At 58.6% G+C, this 25,266-nt stretch overlaps 2 protein-coding genes across 2 annotated transcripts in view; one reads left to right on the top strand and one right to left on the bottom strand.

Moving 5' to 3' along the window:
- Nucleotides 1–9,255: 9,255 nt before the first annotated feature.
- Nucleotides 9,256–15,212, bottom strand: IL12RB1 (interleukin 12 receptor subunit beta 1). Its single transcript, XM_063160934.1, has 14 exons — nucleotides 14,691–15,212; nucleotides 14,437–14,606; nucleotides 14,205–14,353; nucleotides 13,718–13,760; nucleotides 13,495–13,599; nucleotides 13,320–13,402; nucleotides 13,022–13,241; nucleotides 12,049–12,219; nucleotides 11,869–11,970; nucleotides 10,880–11,020; nucleotides 10,662–10,805; nucleotides 10,446–10,542; nucleotides 10,301–10,373; nucleotides 9,256–10,186 (listed from the first exon to the last, which is right to left on the bottom strand). The coding sequence occupies exons 1-14, from the start codon at nucleotides 15,125–15,127 to the stop codon at nucleotides 9,794–9,796; spliced, it is 2,328 nt and encodes a 775-aa protein (XP_063017004.1). The 5' UTR covers nucleotides 15,128–15,212; the 3' UTR covers nucleotides 9,256–9,793.
- Nucleotides 15,213–20,223: 5,011 nt separating this feature from the next.
- The window catches only part of MAST3 (microtubule associated serine/threonine kinase 3), a 35,680-nt gene continuing 30,637 nt past the window's right edge, over nucleotides 20,224–25,266 (top strand). Inside the window, exons 1-2 of the mRNA XM_063160908.1 lie at nucleotides 20,224–20,296; nucleotides 24,407–24,438. Coding sequence (XP_063016978.1) covers nucleotides 20,258–20,296; nucleotides 24,407–24,438 — 71 coding nt within the window. The 5' untranslated portion in view covers nucleotides 20,224–20,257. The remainder of the gene's footprint in view (nucleotides 20,297–24,406; nucleotides 24,439–25,266) is intronic.

The following is a 25,266-nucleotide window of genomic DNA, read 5'->3' as shown; positions in this document are numbered from 1 at the left end:
CCCTGTGAGCATGGTGCCAGCAGCATGGTGACATCACCGGGACACTCCACAAACCCCGACGGTGGCCGGTGTTGTCTTTACAGCAAACCGCCACTTTTATTCACTATATCAAAACCAACCCCTCGGTTTTTTTTGGGTCTGACCCCTCATTTGGGGTCCCTCGCTGTTGGCACTGCCCGGCCCCTTTGCACAGTCACTCCTCGCTCCCTCCCTTCCTCAGGCAATGGAAAATTTTTGTGACTTTTTGACTTTCCTCCAGTTGTTTGGGAGCGAGGAAGGGGCCGGTGCCGCGCACAAACATGTCTATGTATAAACACTGAGACCGTGCCAGGGCCGGAGCCGCCGGCACCGGACCCTCCCCACGGGGCCGGGTGTCCCCTCTCCTGCCGGGACCCCAGACTGGCGTTCCATGCTTGGTGACCCAGAGCCGTCCCCGTGGGGACGCAAATATTTTGGCTTTGTTAAAAAAAAAAAAAAAAACAACAATAACAACGCTTAAAGAAAATAAATCTTCCCCTCCGGGGTCATCCAGCGGTGCGCGTGATGTGTTGGCACACAAACAGGGAGCTTGGGGATGGGGCACGGCTCCCACGCCACGCGTGAGTGGCACGGCCGTGCCCTGTGCCAGGGATGTGGCACCATGGACTTTGCTCCCAGCGCTGCTCCACACCCCGCTGGGGCTGCCAGCACTGCCAGGAGCCGCTGCACAAACTCCAGAGGAGTCACCGTGCAGCTCTGGGTGGGCTGGCATGGCCAGGGGGACGTGGCACGATGACATTCCCTACCATGCCCAGGATGTGGCATGGTGACATTCCCCACAGTGTCCGATGTGGCACAGTGACATTTCCCTTCATGGCCAGGGGAAAGTGGCACGGTGACATCCTCTGCCCTGCCCAGGGCTATGTGGCGTGGTGACAACCCCCAGCATGCCCAGGATGTGGCACGGTGACATCTCCTGCCATGCCCAGGGAGATGTGGCACTGTGACACCGCACGCTGTGTCCAGGGGAACGTGGCACGGTGGCATCCTCTGCCATGCCCAGAATGTGGCACGGTGACACCTCCCACCATGCCCAGGGGGATGTGGCACGGTGACATCTCCCGCCATGCCCATGATGACATCCCCAGCCGTGTCCAGGATGTGGCATGGTGCCATCCCCAGCCATGCCCATGGTGACATCCCCAGCTGTGTCCAGGATGTGGCATGGTGCCATCCCCAGCCATGCCCATGGTGACATCCCCACGCCATGCCCAGGGGGATATGGCACTGTGACATTCCCTGCCGTGCCCAGAGGGGATGTGGCACGGTGACACCCCACGCTGTGTCCGATGTGACACTGTGACACCTCCGCAGTGTCCAGGGGGATATGGCACTGTGACATTCCCTGCCGTGCCCAGGGGGATGTGGCATGATGACACCCCACGCCCTGACCCCTCAGACAAAACCCTGCTCGTGTGGCGCCAGGGACACCTCGATCACTGCTCTGTGTGTCAGTGGGGACACAGCTGTCCCCAGCTGAGAGGCTGGGAGTGCGTGGCTGTCACCCTCACTGTCCCTGTCACCTCGGCCGTGACAGGACAGCCTTGTCAAACCCCAGGCCTCTGATCCTTCCTCCCATGCCCCGACCCCAAACCCTTCACAAACCGGGCTGAGCTCTTTTTTCCTGTCCTATCACCCTGCGAGAAGCAGCAAATTTGAGCTGATTTCAACAACAAACAAAAAAAAAAAAAACCCAAACTCAACCCAAGTTTGGGGGGAGAAGGCTCCAACCACCACCAGCAGCCTCCCCATTTCCCGCTTATCTCTAAATTCGGTTATCTCTAAATTCGCGGGGTTATCTTTAAATCCACGGGGTTTTGTGAGCAGGGAGAGGGATTTTCCTGCCGAGCAGCGCTGTAAATGCCACCGCATCCCGGCCAGCGATGGAGCAGCGATAGCCCGAGGGGTCCGGGCTGGTTGGAGGTGGCTGTGCCGGGCAGTGCCGGTGGGGAGGGCGGCTGTGGTGCTGCAGACAGACCCGCAGGGGCTCCAGCCGGTTCCCTCCGCTTTCCCGGCGGTTTTGGCGTGTGAAGAAATGGGGGAGAGTGAATCTGCCTGCAAAGAGCCGGTAAACACCCTGCGAGAAGGGGGGGGGCTGCTCTTGCTCCTGTGTTTATCTCTGCAAAGCTGGGATGAGACAGATGGGGGAGACCGCTGGGAAAAGGCGATTTTTGGGGGGGCTCGCTGGTTATCGGGTTGTCCTTAGCTCAACTCTGGCCGTCTGCTTGAGCAAAATTTGTTTGTGCTGCGAAACCTCCGGCCAAGGGGGCAGGGAGGGAGCGCGTGTGCGATAAGGGCGCAGCGTCCTCCCCTTCCCGATCACCCGATACCCGCGGCCGTCCGCCTCCCGACACCCGGAGTTTATGATTCCTTTTGCTACTATTGTAAAGTTCCCGTTGAAATAAAACAACAAAACGAAAAAAAAAATAAAAAAAAAAATCCCGTAATTCAATAGCGGCTGCCAAAGCCTGGAAAGCTCCGGCCGTGCCAGGGGCTGAGCTGGCCATGCGAGAACATTGAAACTGCAGGAAAGAAAACGCTTCCTGCCATGGGCGTGCAGGGAGAAGATGCTTTTGGTTTATTAACCACTTCTCCCCGCTGGCACGCTGCGGCTCGCAGCATCCCCGAGGGGTTTTCAGTGATCTGAGCATCCCCCAGGGCAGCTCCGAGCCCCTCTGGGTGCGGGGGGGAGATGACAAATTCACTTTCGCCGCTGTTTGGAGTCGTTTTTCCGTGGCTCGGTTTGGGAGCAGCCGCGGCCCGGGTGAGGCGGCTGCAGCTGACGCGAGCAGGAAAGAGCCGGGGCCTGTTTGCGAGGCAGGACCGAGCTGTTGTTGTTGTTGTGACACCGGACTGGTTGCAAAACGCCGCCGCTGAAAGCCCCGTGACTTTCAAAACAAGCTGAGCCCAGCTGTCTGTCCACATGTGTCCGTCTGTCCAGCTGTGGCTCCTGCAGCCCCTTCCCCCAGGGGAAATAACCCAAAGAATTGCCTGTACCAGCAATTCTTGGGGTTATTTTCTGGGAGAGAAAAGTATTACAGCGTCCTGAGTGGGTCGCTGAGGGTGAGAGAGAGAGACGGTGAATCTTGTTTTTTGATCAGAAGGCTGGATTTATTGATATATGATATATAATACATTATAACTATACTAATAAGAATAAAGAGAGAGAAGTTTGCAGATGCTTGCTAGGCTGAGAATAGAAAGAAAGAATCTATATTAAAGTTGTGTCCAGGGACTCAGTCCCCGGCTTGCTCTTGTGATTGGCCTTTAATTATAAACATGGGAACATGAACTAATGACAGGTCAAAATAGGTGCATCTCATTGCATTCTACAACAGCTGATAACAATTATTTACATTCTCTTCTGAGGCCTCTGCCTTCCAGAAGACGCAGAAATCTGAAAGAAAGGATTTCTGTGAAAAAATGTCTGCGACAGAAAAGAATCCCAGAAGCGTTTTTTTTTAGCGAGGAAAAGCCCCAGTTCCCCAGCAGCAGAAGTTTCCTACCACAGGGCTGGATATCCTGCTCAGAGGGGCTTTGCAGTGCTTGGGGACGGATGAGACGAGCTGTCTGCAGCCTTTGAGTTCTGCTTCAAATAAAATAATTAATAGAAAAAATAAATCCCAGGGATCAGTTTGTTTGCTTAGGGATTAAGTCAGCTAATCTGCCTGGCAGCGGGTGGCATTGTGGAGGTGGTGGCACTGGTGGCTTTTTGCCCAGCAAATAATCCTGCCCCTGGCCATGGCTGCTGGTCAGGCCGGGCTCAAACTTCTCCCTGGCATCAGCTTTTCTCCAGGATGGGGTTTGGGGAGCAGGAAATAGTGTTGGGTGCAGGGAAAGGGTTGGGAGAGGGATGGATGGATGAGGGAGGGAGGGGGTGGCAGGGTTGTGACCTTCTCCTCTGCCCCTGTTGAAGCCAGGCTGTGGCTCCACGGGGCTGCTTCCCCGAGGCTGGAAAACAGGTTAGACTTCTCAACCCGGGAGCAAAACAACTTAATCTGGTGTTAAATTATGAGTCTGGGCCTGCAGGGATGGACCTCTGCTCCTGCAGGGGCTCAGACACCCCAAGGGCTGATGCTGATGGGGCCTCAGCAAACCCCTGTGGGTATTTGGTGTTCTATCTCTGAGATCACATCCCCCAAAATCAAAAGGAAATGGCTTCAAGTCACACCAGGGAAGAAATGGGGAGAAATTTCTTCATGGAAATGGTTGTCAAGCCGTGGCACAGGCTGCCCTGGGCAGTGGTGGAGGGACCAGCCCTGGAGGGATTGAAAAGCTGTGTGGCTGTGGCACTTGGGGACATGGGTGAGTGCTGGATCAGCAGCTGGACTTGATGATCTCAGAGGGCTTTTCCAGCCTTAATGATCCTGTGATTCTATAAAATCTGGGAGCCAAGAGCAAATCCCCAGGCTGCCCAACCTCCCTGCAGCTCCTTCCCCAGCTGCTCCTTGGGATGCAGGGCTGAATTTTCCACTCCACAGGAGCAAGTGAAGCCAGGTCAATCCCTGTGCCCGTGTCCCCAGTGCCATTTGCTTTTGGGGACACAGCACAGGGACCCTGTGGGAACAGGGAGAAAAGGGTTTTTCCTTTTAGGGCAGGGATAATTGTCACCAGTGGTGTGTGGGCACTGCTGGCTGTGAACAGGGGACCCCATGGAGTGATTTTGGGGTTGATGCTTCCTCATGGCACCGGGCTGAGCTTTGTTTTCCCTGCTGGGATGGATTTTGGCTGCTTACACCCTGTTGGTGTAACGAGTGCCCTGCTGGGTGTAATGAGCTGTGGGTGGCAGTGGCTCCTGCCAGGCCTCACCAATGCCCTGTGACATGTCTGGGTGCTGCGCTGGGGTAGAGGAGCTGGCAAAGCCACATCCTGCCTGCCAAAGCTGGCCTTGGGTCACCAAGCTCAGTGTGGCGCCTGGGGACTCATTTGGGAACCAGTCCTGGGAAATTTAGACTAATTAGCAAGTCCTGAGCTGCTTTCTAGCACTAATTGGCGAGCCTGGCTTGATTAGCTTTCCCTGGCACGTCCGAGGCTCCACGTGGCACAGCACTGCCCAGCTTGGGACACTTGTGGGGAAAAATGGCACAGGGACACCGGTGGGGACAGAGCCATTGGTGGGGACAGGGCCATCCCTGAAGGGTCAGAGGGGATGTGAGTGGCACCACGGATGGCATGGGACCCCATGAGGGGGGTTTTGTGTCCCCTCCCTGCCCAGGGTGTTTTTGATGCCTGGCTGTCCTGCTGTGACCTCGTTCCATGGCTGCAATGATTAACTGGCACGGCTGGCACAGAGCCTGGCCGTGTGTTTACTGCTGCCACCCGAGCGTGCTGAGCTGCCAGTGACCCTCAGCGCTTCTCCTCTTCGCCCTGACCCCCAAAACCCGCTGTAAACAGGGGCTGGGGCTGAAACCCGAGCGTGCCTCCGCGTCTGTAACCGGATACTTCCTCCACATGAGCCTGGTGTGCTCTGAAGAGAGCCTGGCATCGCCCAAACCCAACAAAATCCCTCAATCTGATCTCTACGCCCGGTTTCTGCCCGGCAGGATGCCAGATCTGCCCCCTCCAGCCCATCCCCAGGGATCTGGGGGGCTGGAGAGGCACGGGGGGCTGGCACAGCCTCTGCCACACAGGCAGGGAGGGAGAGGTGGATTTGTTCTACGGAGAGGTTGGGAATCGCCCTGGGGACGTGGGGCTGGTGCCACCTCGTGGCTCCACCGGCAGCTGAGCCGGGCAGCGGTGACACGGCACTGGTGACACGGTACTGGTGACACGGCACTGGTGACACGGCACTGGTGACACGGTACTGGTGACACGGCACTGGTGACACTGCTCTGGTGGCACGGTACTGGTGACACGGCACTGGTGACACGGCACTGGTGACACTGCTCTGGTGGCACGGTACTGGCGGCACGGTGATGGTGGCACAGCGCTGGTGACACGGCACTGGTGACACGGTACTGGTGGCACGGCACTGGTGACACGGCACTGGTGACACGGTACTGGTGACACTGCACTGATGGCACGGTACTGGCGGCACGGTGATGGTGACACAGCGCTGGTGGCACGGCACTGGTGACACTGCCTGGTGGCGCTGCCTTGGTGACACGGTGATGGTGGCACAGTGATGGTGGCATGGTGATGGTGACACTGCGCTGGTGGCGCCTCGCTGTGACATGGCCCTGGTGGCACAGTGACTGCACTGGTAGCACACGGATGGTGGCGCTGCCCTGGTGACATGGCCCTGATGACACAGCCCTGGTGGCACGGCACTGGTGGCACGGTCATGGGGTCCTCTCGTGAGCTTAGTTGTTAATTGCTGCCCTGAGATGTGCAGGATGTCTCTGTTTCAGCCCGTGCATCTAAAGGATGAGTCAGAGCTCTTCAGTTTTTGGTCTTGAGGTTGTTTATTAATTCTTATCTATAAAATTTTCTTTCTGCCCAGCCGAGGTCTGCTCAGCAGGGCAGCCACAGGCGCTCTCTGTGTTGTCCTTTTATACTACAAACTACCTATAACATATTTACACTTAATCCCCAATACCTATCACCTGTGTTAGACAGTGCACTTCTACTCTAAACCAATCCCAAAGTGCCAACATCACTGCAGAAAATGGAGGTAGAGGAGAAGGAGAAGAAAGGCTGGGCACGCCCAGTTCCCTCCATCTTGTCCCCAAAACCCCCATTCCAAAAATCCTAAAATCTACATTTTCACCCGGTGATAATTTTATTATTATACTATTTAAATTTCTGTGGCTTTCATGTCCTCATATAAAGATGGTAACTTGCTCCAGGGGTCAAAATCAAATCCCCAGGTGTTCTGGGCTGCGTGCCAGGGTCTCTGAGCTCCCTGGCAGGGTTCTGGGCAACTCTGGACATCCAGAGGGCTGCACTGAGTTCTGACAGGGTCCCGTCTGGTGTGACAGTGTTCACAGGGGTTTTCAGGTGAGGGAAGAGACGAGAATGTTGACTCCATGTTCAGAAGGCTTGGCTTATTATTTTATGATATACATTACATTAAAACTATACTAAAAAGAATAGAAGGAAAGGTTTCATCTCAGAAGGCTAGCTAAGCTAAGAATAGAAAGGAAAGAATAAAAACAAAGGTCTGTGGCTCAGATAGAGAGAGAGAGCGCCAGCTTTTCTGTGACTGGTCATTAATTCTAAACATCTACACGAGACCAATCACAGATGCACCTGCTGCATTCCACAGCAGCAGAAAATAATTGTTTGCATTTTGTTCCTGAGGCCTCTCATCTTCTCAGAAGGAAAAATCTTAAAGAAGGATTTTAATGGAAAGATGTCTCTGCGACAATCTGGATGAGACCCAAACCATGGGAGCTCATGGCAGCACCGCATCCCTGGGGCACCAGGAGCGTCCCCACAGCCGAGCCCCCATCCCCGGGCAGGTCTGTGTCCTGTTCTCGGCTGTTTTTCATGGCCTGGAAAGGCTCAGGGTGGCCTTGGACAGCCCGCGTTCCAAAGGACGAAAAGAGTCTTCAGGGTTTTTCTCGGTCTTCAGTGTTTATTAGTTTTTTATCTACAAGATTTTCTCTCGGCCCAACAGAGTTCTGCAGAGCATGCCAGCCATGAGCACACTGAGAGCCCCCGGGGGGGTCACTTATCTTTATACCCAAAACTGCGTATACGATATTTACCTATTTTCCCCAATACCTTTCACCCTTATTGACAAGTGCACTTAGAAAGAACCAATCCCAAAGTGCCACCACCACCACAGAAGGTGGAAGCCAAGAAGAAGAAGAAGAAGAAGAAGGACAGGACACGCCCCAATTCCGCCATCTTACTTCTCTAGACCCCCCTGTACCGAAATTCTAAACCCTGTGTTTCACACTCTAATTAACTTATCCCTCCACCATTCACCCAGTGAAATCCTCCCATCCTCATACAGGTGTCGTCTCCTGTGCAGGATCAAAGTCCAGCCACCAGACACTTCTGGCAACATTCCAGGACCTCCGAGCCTCCCAAGGGTGGTCTTGGTGACTCGGCACATCAGGACTGATGTGCTGAGATCCCACAGGTCTGGCTGCAGGAGCCGCCCCGATTCCGTCTCCACCGGGCCCCGCCGCGGTTTCCGCCCGCGGGCGCCGCTCTGCCAGCGCAGTTTGAGCGAAACACTCTGCAAAAAACACGAGTGGAGCCACGAGCAGCAGCGAGGAGGCCACGTGTCGGTGCCTCACACACACACACACACCACACTGTGCGCCTGGAGTTCCCCGTGTTACCAAACCCACGGCGCTCTTGGGTTCTGAACATTTTTTTCTTTTGCTCTGTCAGCAAGTAAACACCGCCACGCCAGGCACAGCAAACCACAGATCGCTTTTCATCTCCTTTCTGTCCCAGATAAGGCCCCAGGGGGTGGCGTGGCCCCACGGGAAGGGGTTTGGGGGGCCCCCATGGATCTCCCCCATCCTGGCTGCCTGGCTTGTCCTCCCCAGCCCCATGCAATGAACCCCGGCTCTAAATCCTTGCTGTAATCTGCTGGGGTCAGGCGAGGAAAAACCATCTCAGCCCTGCTGTTTGGTGCAGGTATTTTAATTTTTTAATGTTTGTATTTAATTTTTTTCTGCGTTTTTTTTTTCCAGTTATTTTTTTGCGGGGTGGTTTTTTGTGTTTGTTTGTTTGTTTTTTTTTTGTTTTTATTTTTTGGGGAGTTTTTTAGCTGGTGTTTAGTGCTGGATTTTTTTGCATCCCCACCAAGATGCTGGTTCCAGAGGCAGCAGCCACCTGGGATGAAGTTCTGACTCTCCTCCCAATCCAGACATGGAATACCCTCAGTCCTGGCCAGACTCTGCAGCCAAACCTTCGCTCAGGTTTTATCACCACTGAAAGGTTGACACTGGGAATTACGAGGCAAAAACCAGTCCTGGTGCAACGCTGCATCCAGAGGCATCACCTTCTGTGCCCTGGAAACCAAAAAGCCCCCTGGAAGTGCTGGTGCCACCCTGGCCTGGCCCCTCAGTGTCCCACACAGACACTCAGCACTGCAGGGATCGCCCCGTGCCTGTCCCCGCTGCTCCAGCCTCCCAATGGCCGTGGCACCTCCTCTGGCCGGGGATCCCATCCTTCCTCATCCCTGATGTCTTGGTTTGGAAAGACAGGAGTCTGCTAAGGAAGGCAGGAGCTTCCCCTGAAATGGAGAATGTAAATCCTCCCCACCCCTCCAAATTGCTGTAAATTTTAAATTAAGTGGCTCTCAGGCAAAAATATGGGAGCAGGAAATAACAGTTCTTTAATAGGGAAAGGAAAAAAAAAAAAAGGATAAAATAAACAATGCAGTACACTAGAACAACACTGACAGAGTCAGAACTCAACCTGACACCCTGTGGGTCAGGCTGTTGGCAGCAGTCCCATTGGAATTGTGGCTCAGCCCTCCTGCAGTGTCAGGGGTGGCTCTGCTGGAGCAAGGATCCTGTAGAAAGGTGCAGTCTCTGCCTCTGAAGCTCCAGTGGAAGAAGAGGCAGCTGCTGTTCCTCTGGGGAATCCAGTGGAGAAGCCGTGCTGGTGTTCCAGAATCTCCAGATTATATCCAGGCAGGAATGCTTGGCTCCTCCCACTGGGCTCACATCTCCCAATGGGATGCTGTAGTTCTTATCAGCCATGCAGTGACATTCAATAGCTGTTATCAGCAGATGTCCCCTCGAGGGAGAGGTGTGATTGTGGTCACTCAAAGGCAAACTGCCCACTTGACAAAGATAATCTGCATACAGATGGTAATGGAAAACATCTTGCCATGCAGTCTTCAACACCTGATGATGATGGGCTTGTCGGAGATGAGCAGGGCAATGGGGACCAGTGGCTGATGCAGCTCCTGCCTTCCCTCTTCTTCCTCCTCCTCCTCCTCTCCAGGTGGGTGCCCGGTGCTGCCGTTGCTGCTGGAGGGGGCAGATCCCACCGGGCTCAGCAACTCCTGCCTGCGGTAAGCGAAGGGCAGCTCCTCCCCACATCCCAGAGGGGACATCACCACCGTCACCGGCTTTTCCACCGCGGGGCCGGGCTGTGACACGTCAGGGGGTGGCACCGCGCTCTGGCTGCCCGTGTCAGTCCTCTCCTCGCTGGGATTCTGCTCCATCAGCAGCAGCTCGGCTGGGCTGAACCTCTCCGAGGGCTCCAGGAGGCCGGTCCGGGGCTGGCCCTGAGGGTTGGGTGGGTTTGGGCTGGGACATCCCATGCCAGGGCTGTGCATGGGTGTTTGGGGATGTGGGATCTGCCCCTTCCTGCACCTCCCACCTCACCTGGCCCATCTCACCTGTTCGGCCGAGAACTGCGTGGCTTTGGTGCCCACGGGCTTGGGAAGGGGTGGGAAGAGGAGGCGGCGAGCCCTGGGGAGGGAGCGGTTGGTGAGGGGGTGGGTGATGCTGGGGGTGGCTGTGGGGACAAGGGGACTCTGTCACCTCCTTTTGCTCAGGTGGTAGATGGCAGCTGCAGCGGGGACACCGAGCCAGATGCCCAGGTAGCTCAGGTTGCCTCTCCACGGTGCTCCCTGGGGACCTGAGGGTGGGGATGGCTGGGTGGTGGCATTCCTGCCCCCACAGGGACACAGAAGATGTTTTGGGGTGATGATGAGCACCCCATGGGGAGTGGGGAGGGGATGAGGTCTCAGCCATTACCCAGCACCCTGGTCTGGAAGGGCCACCAGGCCCTGCAGGCGCTCTCGCTGTCCTCTGTCACCTCCCAAACCCCCACCCTGTAGCCTGTGCCAGGCTGGAGGTTTTGGAGGGTGTAGTTCGACGCCGTGGCCTCCACTTCACTGTCTGGGCAAACAAAACCCAATGTGGGGCAGTCTGGCACCTCCTCCTGCCCCGGGGGATGGCGGGGTGCCACTCACAGGTCACATTGTCCCCTTCAGCCACATGGCAGATGAGATACTTGGCCAGGGCGCCGGGGCAGGCGGCCCGTGGGGACGGCTCCCAGTGGAGCACAGCCTCGCTGTCCCCCGTGCTGATGTTGAAGGGCACATCCAGCGAATCTGTGGGCAAAAAAAACCCCTACATTTTTGAGGATGGTTATTGTGGGGATTATTTTGGGACCGCTCCTTCTGGAGTGCAGCCGGGTGCAGATGCCTCCGTGCTGGGATGCTCCGTGCTGGGATGCTCCGTGTTTGGAGGCCCCATATTCGGATGCCCTGTGCCGGGAGGATCCATGCTGGGATGCTCCATGCCCGGGATGCTCCGTGCTCAGATGCCCCGTGCCAGGATGCTCCATGCTTGGATGCCTGATGCTCGGATGCCCCGTGTTTGGATGCCCCGTGCTCCGATGGCCCATGTTTGGGTGCTCTGTGCTCGGATGCTCCATACCCGGGATGCCCCATGCTTGGATGCCCCATGCTTGGAAGCCCCATGCTTGGAAGCCCCATGCCCAGATGCTCCAAGCCTGGACACCCCATGCCAGGATGCCACATGCTTGGATGCCCCGTGTTTGGATGCTCCATGCTGGGATGCCCTGTGTTTGGATGCCCTGTGCCCGTTTGCTCCCTGCCCAGATGCCCCATGCTCGGATGCCCCATGTTTGGATGCCCGTGTTTGGATGCCCCACGCCGGATGCCCCATGCTGGAATGCCCCATGCCCAGGATGCTCCATGCCTGGACGCCCCATGCCAGGATGCCGCATGCTTGGATGCCCCGTGCTCGGATGCCCCGTGTTTGGATGCCCCATGTTTGGATGCCCCATGTTTGGATGTCCCATGCCCGGATGCTCCCTGCCCAGATGCTCCATGCTGGGATGCCCCATGTTTGGATGCCCCATGTTTGGATGCCCCGTGTTTGGATGCCCCGTGCCCAGATGCTCCCTGCCCAGATGCCCGTTCTCCACACTCACCGTTGCCGCTGTAGTGGTGCCACAAAGCGAAGGTGGCCCAGCCCCGCTCCGAGTCCCAGCCGTGCACAGCCAGGCGGTGACATCCCTGCTCTCCCAGCGCTCCTGGAGGAACCGGGGATGCTCCTTAGACCCTCTGACCCCAGCTGGAGGGGACAGCGAGCTCTTGGGGTGCTGCCTTGCCTTCCTGCACGTGGGTGCTGTTGGCAGGGAATTCCTGCGGGATGCAGACTCCCTGTCCCGGGGGCTCTGGCAGGGTCTGCTGCTCGAAGCAGAAAGCCTCACCAGGCACCGGCGCTTCCCAGTGCGCGGTCACGGCGCTGCCGGCCACACTGATCTCCTTGAAGCTGAGATCTGGTGATGAGAGCCACGTTATTTATTATTTAGCGCAATACAACAATCCGGGATGAAACGGGGGATATTCGGGGAAGTTGGTGTTATAAGTAAAAAATCTGCCAATTTTTTTTTTTTTTTTAAAGGTTGCAGAGTGAACCAGTTAAACCAGTTACTGCCAAGGTGCAGTTCTACCTGTTTATTATTGTAATCACCGGTCGTTTTCGTTAATTGCTCCTTTTGTTTCAGTATAGGCCTGCCTAAATCTAAGTTGATGGCCCTTCTCTCCAAACAGTGAGAGGAGGGGACATGGTGGGGGCATCAGAGAGGATGCAAAATAACCTCGAGACCAGCACGCCATGGGAAGCCACCCCACCAAACTTACCGAAAAGACCCCAAAAACAACGAGCCAACACAGAATTAAGAGATCAGAGTGATGTCTGGACGTGAAAAACAAAGTACCGAGCCTGCAGAGATGCTGAGACCCTTTGTTGCCCCTCGCCCTGAGCAAAGACCTCAGCTGGAACCAAGACCCCGAGACTACAACATTAAAAAGTTGTAACATGGGGTTTATCCCCACTGTTCTTGTGAGGATGTGACTCCCAGCTCTGCTCGTTAGTGAACAGAGCTGCACATTTCTCCTCCGAACCACTCCTGGCAGCGCTGACAGAGAAGCTGTGGACCCGCTGACCCTCCCAACCTAAAGCTGATCACTTCTAACAGAGGCATTAAAAAGGAGAAGGATTCTCCCGCCCTGTTTACTTCAGTCGGGGAAAAAGCAACGCGCTGAGGGCTGCTCAGGGGGAGCTCAGCATCTCCGTACCTGCGCTCTGCCCTGCGGGCACACGGAGCTGCCGGGCTGGCCCGTGCCCCGCGGCGCTGGTGGCGGTCAGCAGGATCCGGTACTCGGCCCCGGAGAGGGTGAGGTTGTGCTCGGTCACCTCCCCGCCCAGCTTCACTTCCTCCATGGGCTCCGCACAGCCACACGCCACCATGGTGATGTCCAGCTTGTAGGTGACGTCCTTGTGCTCCACGAGGACTGGCTGGGGAGGAAAAGGGGGTGGCTCGGCCGGTGAAATGGTGGGGGGCACCCAGGAGAGCCCCCAGAGATGCTGCTGTACCTGCCAGCTCAGCCTCAGCGCCCGCTGCCCGTCTGTGCCCAGCTTGCCCAGCTGATGGCTCAGCTCCGGCCTCCTCAGGATTGCTGCAGGAGGAACAGGCCTGACTGAGCCACCAGCATTTCTGGGAGCTGCTGGGATCCCACCAAGCTCCTCTCCTCCTCCTCCTCCTCCTCACCCTCAGAGATGTTGCTGCTCCAGTCGCTCCAGGAGCTGCTCCAGTGGGGAGGCTTGTGCCGCAGCTGGACCACGAAGGTGCCATTGACCCCCAGGGCACAGGTCACTAGAGAGGGGTGGCAGGGTCAGCTGAACCCTCCTTTCCCCAAATTTTGCCCTTCACAGGCTGCTGGTAACACCCCCAGGGGATGCTTGTCCCCAGCAACCCCACAGGATAAACCAACCTGAGTTTTCTGTAGTTGTCACCCTCACTGTCTCACATGCCACCTGCAGAGAGAACCAGGCATGGAGACACCCTCCCAGTAAAACCAGTACTTTACTGGGGCATCAGTGCTGCCCTGTGATCCCCAAACACCCCAGGGGCTGGGAGAGCCAAACAGTGCAGGGGACAGGGTCCCCTCAATCCTGGGAGCAGCTGAGAGGGATGAGGGGTCCCAGCTGTGACAGCTTCACGGGGACAAGCATCTGGATTTGATCCATTGTCGTCATTTCTATAATCTGGGGTTTTGCCTGTGTAATCCCTGAGAATCCTGTTATGGGCAGCAGCAGGATCCCATGGCCAGGCAGAGCTGATAACCCAGGGAAGCAGATGGGCCACAGCTGGGTCTGGGGGGGCACAGTGACATCACTGAGCCCCCACACTCCCCGTGCTGCTGTGATGCTCCTGGCTGTGCTGTCAGCCCGTGCCAGCCCCAGCAAACAGCATTTTACCTGTGTCCAGCTGCTGTCTCCCACCCTGCAGAAGCGAGCCTCGTGCTGTGGTGGCTGCTTCAGGCTGTCACACTGTGGCTGTGGCACCCTCACCCTCAGCTGGCCGCCGCTCTTGGAGAAGGACATCCCGGTGGGTGGGTCCAGTTTGACTGGAAAGATGAGGCGGTTTTGGGTGGTTTTGGCAGTTTTCGGTGCCAGCACTGGCTGCCAGCCCTGCCCCTGGGGCACTCACCTGCCTCGTTGAGGTGCAGGGTGCGGTTGGGGGTCCTGCGGACCTGGTTCCCCCATCGTGCCTCCACCCAGGCCGTGGTGTTATCAAAGATGTACACTTGGTTCCTCGAGAGGATGTAGCTGGTGGCCGTGCCCGCCTCAAACCGCCTGCACTGGCCGTGCTTCTCAAAGCTGGGGACAGGGTGGGCACAGGGTGGGCACAGGGTGGCACCCGGGGCTCCCCCCTTGCGCTGCCCCTGCCCGCCGCTCACTCACCAGAGGTTCAGGATGTAGGAGGCGCTGCCGGCGGGGCCGAGGGGCGGCCAGGAGCAGTGGAAGGGCTTGGAGGTGTTGCATTTCTTCCAGCAGGAGACGTCGCGGGCTGCCAGGGTGCCTGCGGGGCAGGGCAGTGCCTGGAGGCTCCTGCATCCCAACTCCATCCGTGCACGGAGGGGAGCAGCGGCGTGGCTTTGCCCGTGGTGCTCAAATTGGGAATTAAAGCAGCAAAAGCAGCGATTTTTACCCCAAGCCCCCCGTGCTCCCCCTCCCCGGTGATGGGGCACTGGCCGGTGCCACTCGCCCCATTGGGGATTCACCATCTTTACTCCATCTCTGTGGTTTTGGGTGAATATCTCCATCTCTCTCTCTGGGAGCTCCCCAGGTCTTATCGCCCCCGAATCATTCATTGAAAGTCTTCTGAAGTTATCTCTCATCTCCCAGCACCGCAGGAGCACTTACCCTGCACCAGCGCCGCCAGCAGCCAACTCAGCATCGCCCACCGAGCGGGGCTGTGCCACACCGGGCTGTGCCACACCGGGCTGTGCCACACCGGCTCCGGGCTGTGCCACACCGGGGCTGTGCCACACCGGGGCTGTGCCACACCGAGGCTGTGCCACACCGGCTCCGGGCTGTGCCACACCGGGGCTGTGCCACACCGGGGCTGTGCCACACCGGGTCCGCCTGTGCCACACCGGGGCTGTGCCACACCACGGCTGTGCCACACCGGATCGGGGCTGTGCCACACCGAGATGTGCCACACCGGATCGCGGCTGTGCCACACCGGGGCTGTGCCACACCGGGGCTGTGCCACACCGGATCACGGCTGTGCCACACCGGGGCTGTGCCACACCGGATCACGGCTGTGCCACACCGGGGCTGTGCCACACCGGATCCGGGCTGTGCCACACCGGATCACGGCTGTGCCCACACCGGCTCCGGGGCTCCGCTGCCCTTCCCGGCTCCCCGGTGCCCCCGTACCCTCGGCCGTGCCACAGCCCCGGTGCTCAGCGCTCCTTCCCGTCCTTGGCGTTTCCTCTTCTGCCGGGTCCGCGCCGTTCCCAGGCGGGGCAGAGTCCTAGGCGTGAGTGCATGCCCCACTTTTAGCAAAACCAAAAGAGAAAGCGACCGAAATATCCCCCTTTTTGGGGCTGCCGGGATGGGGCCAGCCCGGCCGCACCACGTGCCAGAAGCGCAAGGTAAGCGAAAGATGAGTCTTGGGGGTTTTGGGTTGGTTTTTTGTGTTTTTCGTTTTCTTTTCTTGCACGCAGAGTGTTTCTGTCTGTGAAAACCGCCGATCGCTGGTTTTTAAAAATTTAAAAGTTTCATAGTGATAAAATGGTTATAAAAAGAGGAATATAATTGGAGTAATAATAATTTGGATAAATTGAATTAGGACAATATGAGACAATAAGAACAAAGAGTTATGGATGCCCGGGTACCTTTTTCTGGGCACCCGTTAACAAAGGATTGACCCTTAAAAACAACAGCCTGTTGCATATTCATACAGCTCATACATGATGCATAAATTCCATTCAAACACAGGATTCTGTCTGGTCAGTGTCAACTTCTTCCTCTGAATCCCAACAGCGCCCTCGAGGCAGGAAGAAGTTCTTTTTTTTCTGATAAGAGAGCAATAAATTCTCTTTCTCTGAAAGATTCAGGTGTCCTGTGGCTGCCATCTCGCTGTGAGTCCCTTCTTTAAAAAAGCATCCTACATAGCATAATTTCTATTTTTTATAACCTAAAATTTTTAGGTTATACATTTTATACATTTTTTAATACATTATAGGTTATACATTTAATACAAATTTTATACATTTTTTATACATTTTTGTACATTATAGGTTATACATTAGGTTATACATTTTATACAAATTTTATACATTTTTAATACATTTTTTACAACCTAAAACCATATTTACCACACTACTTAAGAGAATTAATACAGCATCACTTTCTAACACAGCACATATAATATTCATTTGAATATTTGCCAAAAGCCAATCATAAAATACACATTTTTGACATGGTGCTCTGCCTGTAACGGGGTGAATCTCCAGGCTGGGATTCTCTGAAAGATTCAGGTGTCCTGTGGCTGCTATCTTGCCGTGAGTCCCTTCTTTAAAAAAGCATCCTACATAGCATAATTTCTATTTTTTATAACCTAAAATTTTTAGGCTATACATTTTATACACTTTTTATACATTATAGGTTATACATTTTATACAAATTTTATACATTTTTTACAACCTAAAACCATATTTACCACACTACTTAAGAGAATTAATACAGCATCACTTTCTAACACAGCACATATAATATTCATTTGAATATTTGCCAAAAGCCAATCATAAAATACACATTTTTGACATGGTGCTCTGCCTGTAACGGGGTGAATCTCCAGGCTGGGATTCTCTGAAAGATTCAGGCGTCCTGTGGCTGCTATCTTGCTGCGAGTCCTTTCTTGAAAAAAAAACATCCTACACAGCATTGTTTCTATTTTAACATTTTTAATAACCTAAAACTATATTTACCACGCTAAAGAGAATTAACACAGCATCAATTTCTAACACAACCCATATAATATTCATCTTAATATTTGCAAAAAGCAAATTTTAAAATCCATGCATTTTTCACATGCTGCTCTGCCCGTAATGGGGTGAATCCCCATGTTGGGATTCTCTGTGGTTTTTTATTTTTGGGGTGTTTGTTGTGTTTGTGCCCACTGGGAGAACAAAGGCGCAGTGAGCAGGAGGTGGCAGCGGGGCCGTGTGACGGGCGGGTGACCCGGGTGGCAGAGCCGGGTGGCACCGAGGGCCGGGCACAGAGTGCCCTTGTTCCCGCAGAAAGCGGCTCCTTGTGCGGCCCTGCCCGGGGCCGGAGTGTCCCTGAGCTGGGACAGCGTGGGCACGGCCGCGGTGGGGCACACAGGGTGCCCTGGCACCTCCGTGTGCCTTCCTTGTGTGTGCCCCCCTGTCCTACCTGGGATGGGGGCACACGGGATCCCCTGGCACCTCCGTGTGCCCTCCTTGTGTGTGCCCTTGCCCTGGGATGGGGGCACACGGGATCCCCTGGCACCTCCGTGTGCCCCCTTTGTGTTTGTGCCCCATCCTGCCCCGGGTGGGGGCACACAGGATCCCCTGGCACCTCCATGTGCCCTCTGTCCTGCCCTGGGATGGGGGCACACAGGATCCCCTGGCACCTCCATGTGCCCTCCTTGTGTGTGCCCTTGCCCTGGGATGGGGGCACACGGGATCCCCTGGCACCTCCGTGTGCCCCCTTTGTGTTTGTGCCCCATCCTGCCCTGGGTGGGGGCACACAGGGTCCCCTGGCACCTCCGTGTGCCCTCCTTGTGTGTGCCCTTGCCCTGGGATGGGGGCACACAGGGTGCCCTGGCACGTCCGTGTGCCCTCTTTGTGTGTGCCCCTGCCCCGGGTGGGGCACACAGGGTCCCCTGGCACCTCCGTGTGCCCCCTGTCCTGCCCTGGGATGGGGGCACACAGGATCCCCTGGCACCTCTGTGTGCCCCCTGTCCTGCCCTGGGATGGGGGCACACAGGGTCCCCTGGCACCTCCGTGTGCCCTCCCTGTGTGTGCCCCCCTGTCCTGCCCCGGGTGGGGGTACACAGCAAGCTGGGCTGTGCCCGGCTGTGCCATGCCAAGCTATGCCATGCAGGACCATGCTGTGCCATGCAGTGCTGCCCCAGGCCACACGCTCTGTGCTGCTCTGTGGTAACCAGAGCTGACCTGGGCTGGGCCACATCAAGGTGCCAACCCCATCCCTGCTGTGCCAGCCCCAGGCCGTGCCACGCTGGGCTGTACCATGCCAGGCAGGCTGTGCCAGCTCCAGGCCATGATCTGTGTGCCAGAGCTGTTGTGCTGGGCTGTGTCAAGCAGAAAAGGCTGTGCCAGGCCTGGGTTCTCCCGTGCTGTGCTGGGCCGTGCCATGACGTGGCAGAGTCTGCGGTGCCAGGATGTGGTGAGGCAGGCAGACTGTGCCAGCCTTTGCCAACACCACGATGTGCTGTACTGTGCCATGCCGTGCCAGACTGTGCCACACTGGGCTGTACCGAAGCAGGCAGACTGTGCTAAACCCAGGATGCACCATGCCCTGCCAGCCCCACACCCTGCCATGCCGTGCCAGGCCCATGCCATGCCAGCCCTGTGCTTTATGCAGTGCCAGCCCCATGTTGTGCCAGCCCTGTGCCATTTCAGCCCCATGCCATGTCAGCCTCGTGCCTTCCTGTCTGATGTTGTGCTGTGTCATTCCAGCCCTGGGCCATGTGGGTCTCATGGCATGCTGTGCCATCTCCAGGCCATGCCAGCCCCATGCTGTGCCATCTCCAGGCCATGCCAGCCCCATGCCATGCCGTGCCAGCCCCCTGCTGTGCTGTGCCACTTCATGCTGTGTTGCTCTGGCCCCAGCTGGGCCAGCCCCATGCTGTATCATGCCAGCCCCATGCCATGTTAGCCCCATGCTGTGTTGTGCCAGCCCCATTTTGTGTCAGTGCCGTGCCATGCCATGCCAGCTCTGTACTGTGCCAGCCCCATGCTGTACCGTGCCAGCCCCATGCCACGCCAGCCCTGAGCCGTGCTCTGCCAGCCTCATGCTATGCCAGCCCCATGCCAGCCCTATGTCGTGCCAGCCCCATGCCATACTATGCCAGCCGAGTGCTGTGCCATCCCCAAGTATTGCTGTGCCATCCCCATGCCATGTTAACCCCGAGCCATGTCAGCCCCATGCCATGTCAGTCGCGAGCCGTGCCGTGCCAGCTGAGTGCTGTGTCATCCCCCAGTCGTGCTGTGCCAACCCCATGCCATGCTGTGCCAGCCCCACGCCATGTTAACCTCGAACTGTGCCATGGCAGCCCCATGCCATGTCAGTCGCGAGCCGTGCCATGCCAGCTGAGTGCTGTGCCATCCCCGAGTCGTGCTGTGCCAACCCCATGCCATGCTATGCCAGCCACGAGCCGTGTCAGCCCTGAGCCGTGCCGTGCCAGCCCTTTGCTATGCCAGCCCCGAGCCGTGCCGTGCCAGCCCTATGCTGTGCCGTGCCAGCCCCGAGCTGTGCTGTGCCAGCCCCGTGCTATGCCAGCCCCGAGCCGTGCCGTGCTAAGTTCCTGCTATGCCAGCCCTATGCCGTGCCATCCCCGAGCCATGCCGTGCCAGCCCTGTGCTGTGCCGTGCCAGCTCCATGCCATGCTATGCCAGCCCCGAGCCGTGCCGTGCCAGCCCTTTGCTATGCCAGCTCTGAGCCGTGCCATGCCGGCCCTATGTTGTGCCGTGCCAGCCCCGAGCCGTGCCGTGTCGTGCCAAGTCCCTGCTATGCCAGCCCTATGCCGTGCCAGCCCCGAGCCGAGCCGTGCCGTGCCGTGCCAGCCCCATGCCATGCTATGCCAGCCCCGTGCCGTGCCGTGCCGTGCCGTGCCAGCCCGCGCTCGGCGCTGATGCGTGTCCGGTGACGCGGCGTTGCCGCTGGGCGGCGCCCCGGGCGCACCGGCGGGGCGGACCGGGCGCACCGGGCGGAGCGGGCGCAGCGGGAGGCGGCGGCGGCGGCGGCTCGGGATGGACGAGCCCAGCATCCTGCGGCGCCGGGGCCTCCAGGTGAGCACCGGGCACCGGCAGAGCGGGCGGGGGCGGCGGGAGCGAGCGCGGGGAGCCCGCGGTGAACCGGGGCCGGGGGCGCGGGAATGAGAGGGGTGGGCGCCGCGGGGGCGCGGGGGGCGGGGGCTGCGGGTGGCACGGGGGTGCTGCGGGTGAGGGGTGGGTGCTGCGGGTGAGGGGTGGGTGCTGGGGATCGGGGGTGGGTGCTGGGGGTGACACGGGGGTGTTCCGGATGCGGCTCTGCGAGGGGTGGGCGCTCTAAGTTGGGAGGTGGGCGCTCCGCGGGTGGGTGGGTGCCGGAGGGGAGCTGTGGGTGCTCAGGGTGAGTGTGAAGCCCCCGTCTGAGCTGCAAAGGTGTGCAAAGGTGGGTGCTGCGGGTGCTGTGCGTGTGCCCGGGGTGGGTGCTGTGCGTGTGCCAGGGGTGGGTGCTGTGCGTGTGCCCAGGGTGGGTGCTGTGGGTGCTGTGCGTGTGCCCAGGGTGGGTGCTGCGGGTGCTGTGCGTGTGCCAGGGCTGGGTGCTGCCGCTGGGAGCTGGGCGCTCTGCAGGAGTGACAGGAGTGGGGGGCTCTCTGCGTGGGGCTGTGGGTGACAGGTGGGTGCTGCGTGTGAGCGGTGTGGGACAGGGACAGGAGCCGGGCAGGGTCTGAGCCCCGGCTGTGCCGTGGGATGTGGGTGAGGGGTACCCGATGTGTGGGGGCTCCCTCCCGATGCCCAACGGCTGTGCCAGCCCCTCTCTGAGCCCCTCTCTTGCCTGGCATTCCCTCAGGCAGAGGGACGCCCACCCTCCTGCCCACCCTCCTGCCCATCCCGCAGCGTGCCCGGCGCTCGCTGCCACGCTCGGAGGGTGACGATGACCGGGCACCCCCGGCTGGCAGAGCCGAGCGCTGAGCCGGATTTTCCGGCTGACCTGACGCCTCCATCCCCATCTGCAGTATCCGGGGGGCCCGGGCGGAGCTGTCGGCGCGCTTGGAGGATGGCACGGCGCTGCCTTCATCCGAGCTGGCAGCTCCGCGGGCAGCTGCGCTCCGCTGGGGGAGAGGGAGCCGAGGGCGGCAGCTGCCTCCCCGCGGCTGCCCTGCACAGAGCCACGGCCCTGGGCTGCGGGGCTCGGGGCTCTGAGTGTCGCTCCTGGCAGTCCCGGGAAGGGCAGAGCCGTGGGACCCGGCCGAGTGCCCACAGGAGGGGTGGGAAGGGGGTCCCACCAGGGGCTGAGCAGCAATGCTGCCCCAACGCTGCCCCAATGCTGCCCCAATGCTGCCCCAATGCTGCCCCAATGCCATCCTTGATGCTGCCCCAACGCTGCCCCAATGCTGCCCCAATGCCATCCTTGATGCTGCCCCAATGCCATCCCCGATGCTGTCCCTATGCCGTCCCTGATGCTGTCCCTGATGCCATCCCCAGTGCTGCCCCAATGCCCTCCCTGGTGCTGTCCCTATGCCCTCCCCACTGCCATCCCTGATGCCATCCCCGATGCTGTCCCTATGCCATCCCCACTGCCATCCCTGATGCCATCCTGGTGCTGTCCCTATGCCATCCCCACTGCCATCCCTGATGCCATCCTGGCGCTGTCCCTGGTGTTGCCCTCGCAGGGATCAGCTGCTGGTTAATCCTGGCTCCCACGGAAGGGACAGGCACAGTGCTGGGCAGTGCTGGCGTGTGGGGCACCCTGTGGGTGCTGGTTCTGTGACATTTCCCCCTCAGGGGCCCTCAGGGCCACCAGGGGATGCTCTGGGTGTCCCTGGGGACACAGAGCGGCCAGAGAGCCCCTGGCAGTGAGGGATATTGGGCTCTCTGAGCTCTGGCACCCAGAGATGGCTGTGGGTGAGGCTGGGGACAGTCCCCTGTCCCACTGCTCCGTCTGAGCAGTGAAACCCCCAGCGTGCCCCCCCTCTGCCCCCTGCCCTGCCCAGGGGCCGGTGGCCTGTGGCACAGCTCCAGGGCTGGCTGGGGACCAGGCTGGGTGACAGCAGGGCCGGCTGAGGCTGCTGGGGGCTCCCCTTCCTTGTAAAGACCCCAAATCCCCTCCCCCTGCCCAGGCCTGGGTCAGCCTGTGCTGGGTGCACAGGGACACCGCCACCCTGTCGCTGTCCCCATCGCACAGGGCACCCACAGAGGTGCCCCATGGCACCCCAGGGCTGACATGCACCCGTGGGCCCCGGGGCTGCCGCGTCCCTGTGCACCCAGGCATGATGTCACCCGTTGCCATGGCAGTGCTGCTGCATCACTGCGTACAGCGCGCCCCAATCCCGGGATTTCCATCCACAGGGGCTGCGTGGCGTGGGCAGAGGATGGGGCACGGCCAGCCCGGGCTTTGGGGGTGGGTGGGTGCTGCTGGGGGCCCCCACAGGGGTGGCAGCAGCTCCAGCCCGCAGGGAGCTCCTGTGTCTGTGCCAAAAATGGGTCTGGGCTGCTCAGGGGTGCCCACAGGAGCAGGGCAATGATGGGCATTAACCAGCACCTGCTGCTGCCACACATCCCTGCATCCCAGGGTGTGCCAGGGCACACATCAGCCTGTCCACGCTGTGTGCTGGCAGAACCTGTGACACTCTGTGAGGTGACAGGTGGCACACGGGTGAGGACAGTGCTGGAGCAGGATGGTGCCCAGCACACCAGAAGGATGGCACTGGTGTGTGTTCCTGTCCCCAGCACACCAGGAGGATGGCACTGGTGTGGGTTCCTGTCCCAAGCACACCTGGAGGATGGCATTGCCATGGGTTCCTGTCCCCAGCACACCAGGAGGATGGCACTGGTGTGTGTTCCTGTCCCAAGCACGCCAGGAGGATGGCACTGCCATGGGTTCCTGTGCCCAGCACACCAGGACAATGGCACTGCCATGGGTTCCTGTCCCAAGCACGCCAGGAGGATGGCACTGCCATGGGTTCCTGTGCCCAGCACACCAGGACAATGGCACTGCCATGGGTTCCTGTCCCAAGCACGCCAGGAGGATGGCACTGGTGTGGGTTCCTGTCCCCAGCACACCAGGAGGATGGCACTGCCATGGGTTCCTGTCCCAAGCATGCCAGGAGGATGGCACTGCCATGGGTTCCTGTCCCCAGCACACCAGGAGGATGGCACTGCCATGGGTTCCTGTCCCCAGCACACCAAGAGGATGGCACTGCCATGGGTTCCTGTCCCAAGCACACCGGGAGGATGGCACTGCCATGGGTTCCTGTCCCCAGCACACCAAGAGGATGGCACTGGCGTGGGTTCCTGTCCCAAGCATGCCAGGAGGATGGCACTGCCATGGGTTCCTGCCCCCAGCACGCCAGGAGGATGGCACTGCCATGGGTTCCTGTCCCCAGCACGCCAGGAGGATGGCACTGCCATGGGTTCCTGTCCCCAGCTGCCCTTTGGCCCTTTGCACCACCTGTGAGCAAACAGCTCTCACCAGAAATATTCCCAGAGGCTGGAAAAATAAATAACCCAGGGGCTGCTGGCTGCTTCCCCCCCCGGGCTGGGGGGATGAGGAGGGGACAGGGTGAAGCACTGGGCACATGGGTGCTGCTCCTGCTGGGCACATGGGTGCTGCTCCCACTGCACCACCCTCGTGCCATCACTCCTGGGCCTGCCCATAGCACCTGGGGACACTGGGAATGTCCTCTTGTGCTGGCCTGGGGTGATTTGGCACCCTCACCATGGGCAGAGCTGTGGGACCTGGCTGAGTGCCCACATGCCCATGGCAGGAGGGGTGGGAAGGGGCTCCCAAATCTTAATCCCAAAGGGCTGAGCAGCAATGCTGCCCCAATGTCATCCCTGATGCCATCCCTGATGCCATCCTGGTGCTATCCCTGATGCTGTCCTCACAGGGATCAGCTGCTGGTTAATCCTGGCTCCCACTGAAGGGACAGGCACCGTGCAGCCCTGGGGACACTGGGAGATGTCCTCCTGTGCTGGTTTGGGGTGATTTGTCACCCTCACCCTGGGCACTGCGAGTGGGGATGGATCCTGTGGTGACACTGTGTGGCAGTGGCGGTGCTGCCAGGTGTGTGGGGTGGCTGGCAGGGCTGGCAGGTGGCACCCTGGGTGCTGCCAGGTGTGTGTGGGTGGCAGGGGTGACAGGTGGAACCCAGGGCCACATTCTGACCCCACCTCGCGCTTGTCTCGTTGCAGAAGGAGCTGAGCCTGCCCCGCCGAGGAAGAGCGTAAGTCCCGGGCTGGGCCACACGGGGCAGGGGTGGTGTCACCGGGAGGGTCACACCTGGGCACACAGCGCTGCCACCGTGCTGTGGGAGGGCGCCAGGGACGGCCGGTGAGTGGCACCAGGCAGGGATGGCTGTTGAATGGCGCCAGGGCTTCTTGTCACCAAATCTGGAGTGGCATCATCACGTTCTCTGGTGCTGGAGGGAGCTGATTGTGCATCTCTTGGGGTGTACTGGGGATAACTGGGATGTACTGGGGATAACTGGGGTGTACTGGGGATAACTGGGATGTGCTGGGGATAACTGGGATGTACTGGGGATAACTGGCATGTACTGGGGATAACTGGGATGTACTGGGGATAACTGGGATGTGCTGGGGATAACTGGGGTGTACTGAGGATAACTGGCATGTACTGGGGATAACTGGGGTGTACTGGGTATAACTGGGATGTACTGGGGATAACTGGGATGTACTGGGGATAACTGGCATGTCCTGGGGTGTTTGTGCTCTGCTGTAGGTGTGTTGGGGTTCTAAGCAGTACTGGGGTGTGTTGGGGTGCTCTGAGCGGTCCTGGGGTGTACTGGGGGTACACTGGGGTGTGTTGGGCTGCTCTAAGCAGTACTGGGGTTAACTGGTGTGTATTGGGGTGTTTGTGCTCTGCTGTAGGTGTGTTGGGGTTCTAAGCATTATTGGAGCGTGCTGGGGTGTACTGGGTTGTACTGGGGTGTATTGGGTTGTACTGGGGTGTATTGGGGTGTTCTAAGCAGTACTGGAGTATATTGGGGTATATTGGGGTATACTGGGGTGTACTGGGGTGTGTCGGGGCGCTC

Source organism: Melospiza melodia, chromosome 7 (assembly GCF_035770615.1).
Source record: "Melospiza melodia melodia isolate bMelMel2 chromosome 7, bMelMel2.pri, whole genome shotgun sequence".
Taxonomy (NCBI): Eukaryota; Metazoa; Chordata; class Aves; order Passeriformes; family Passerellidae; genus Melospiza; species Melospiza melodia.
This window is presented reverse-complemented; position numbering and strand designations above follow the sequence as displayed.

Coding starts and splice junctions, on each gene's coding strand:
- IL12RB1 (XM_063160934.1), bottom strand. CDS start 15,127: ATGAGAGATAACTTCAGAAGACTTTCAATGAATGATTCGGGGGCGATA. Junction 14,607..14,690: donor TCCTACATCCTGAACCTCTG/GTGAGTGAGCGG, acceptor CCCTGTCCCCAG/CTTTGAGAAGCACGGCCAGT. Junction 13,761..14,204: donor GAGACAGCAGCTGGACACAG/GTAAAATGCTGT, acceptor TTCTCTCTGCAG/GTGGCATGTGAGACAGTGAG.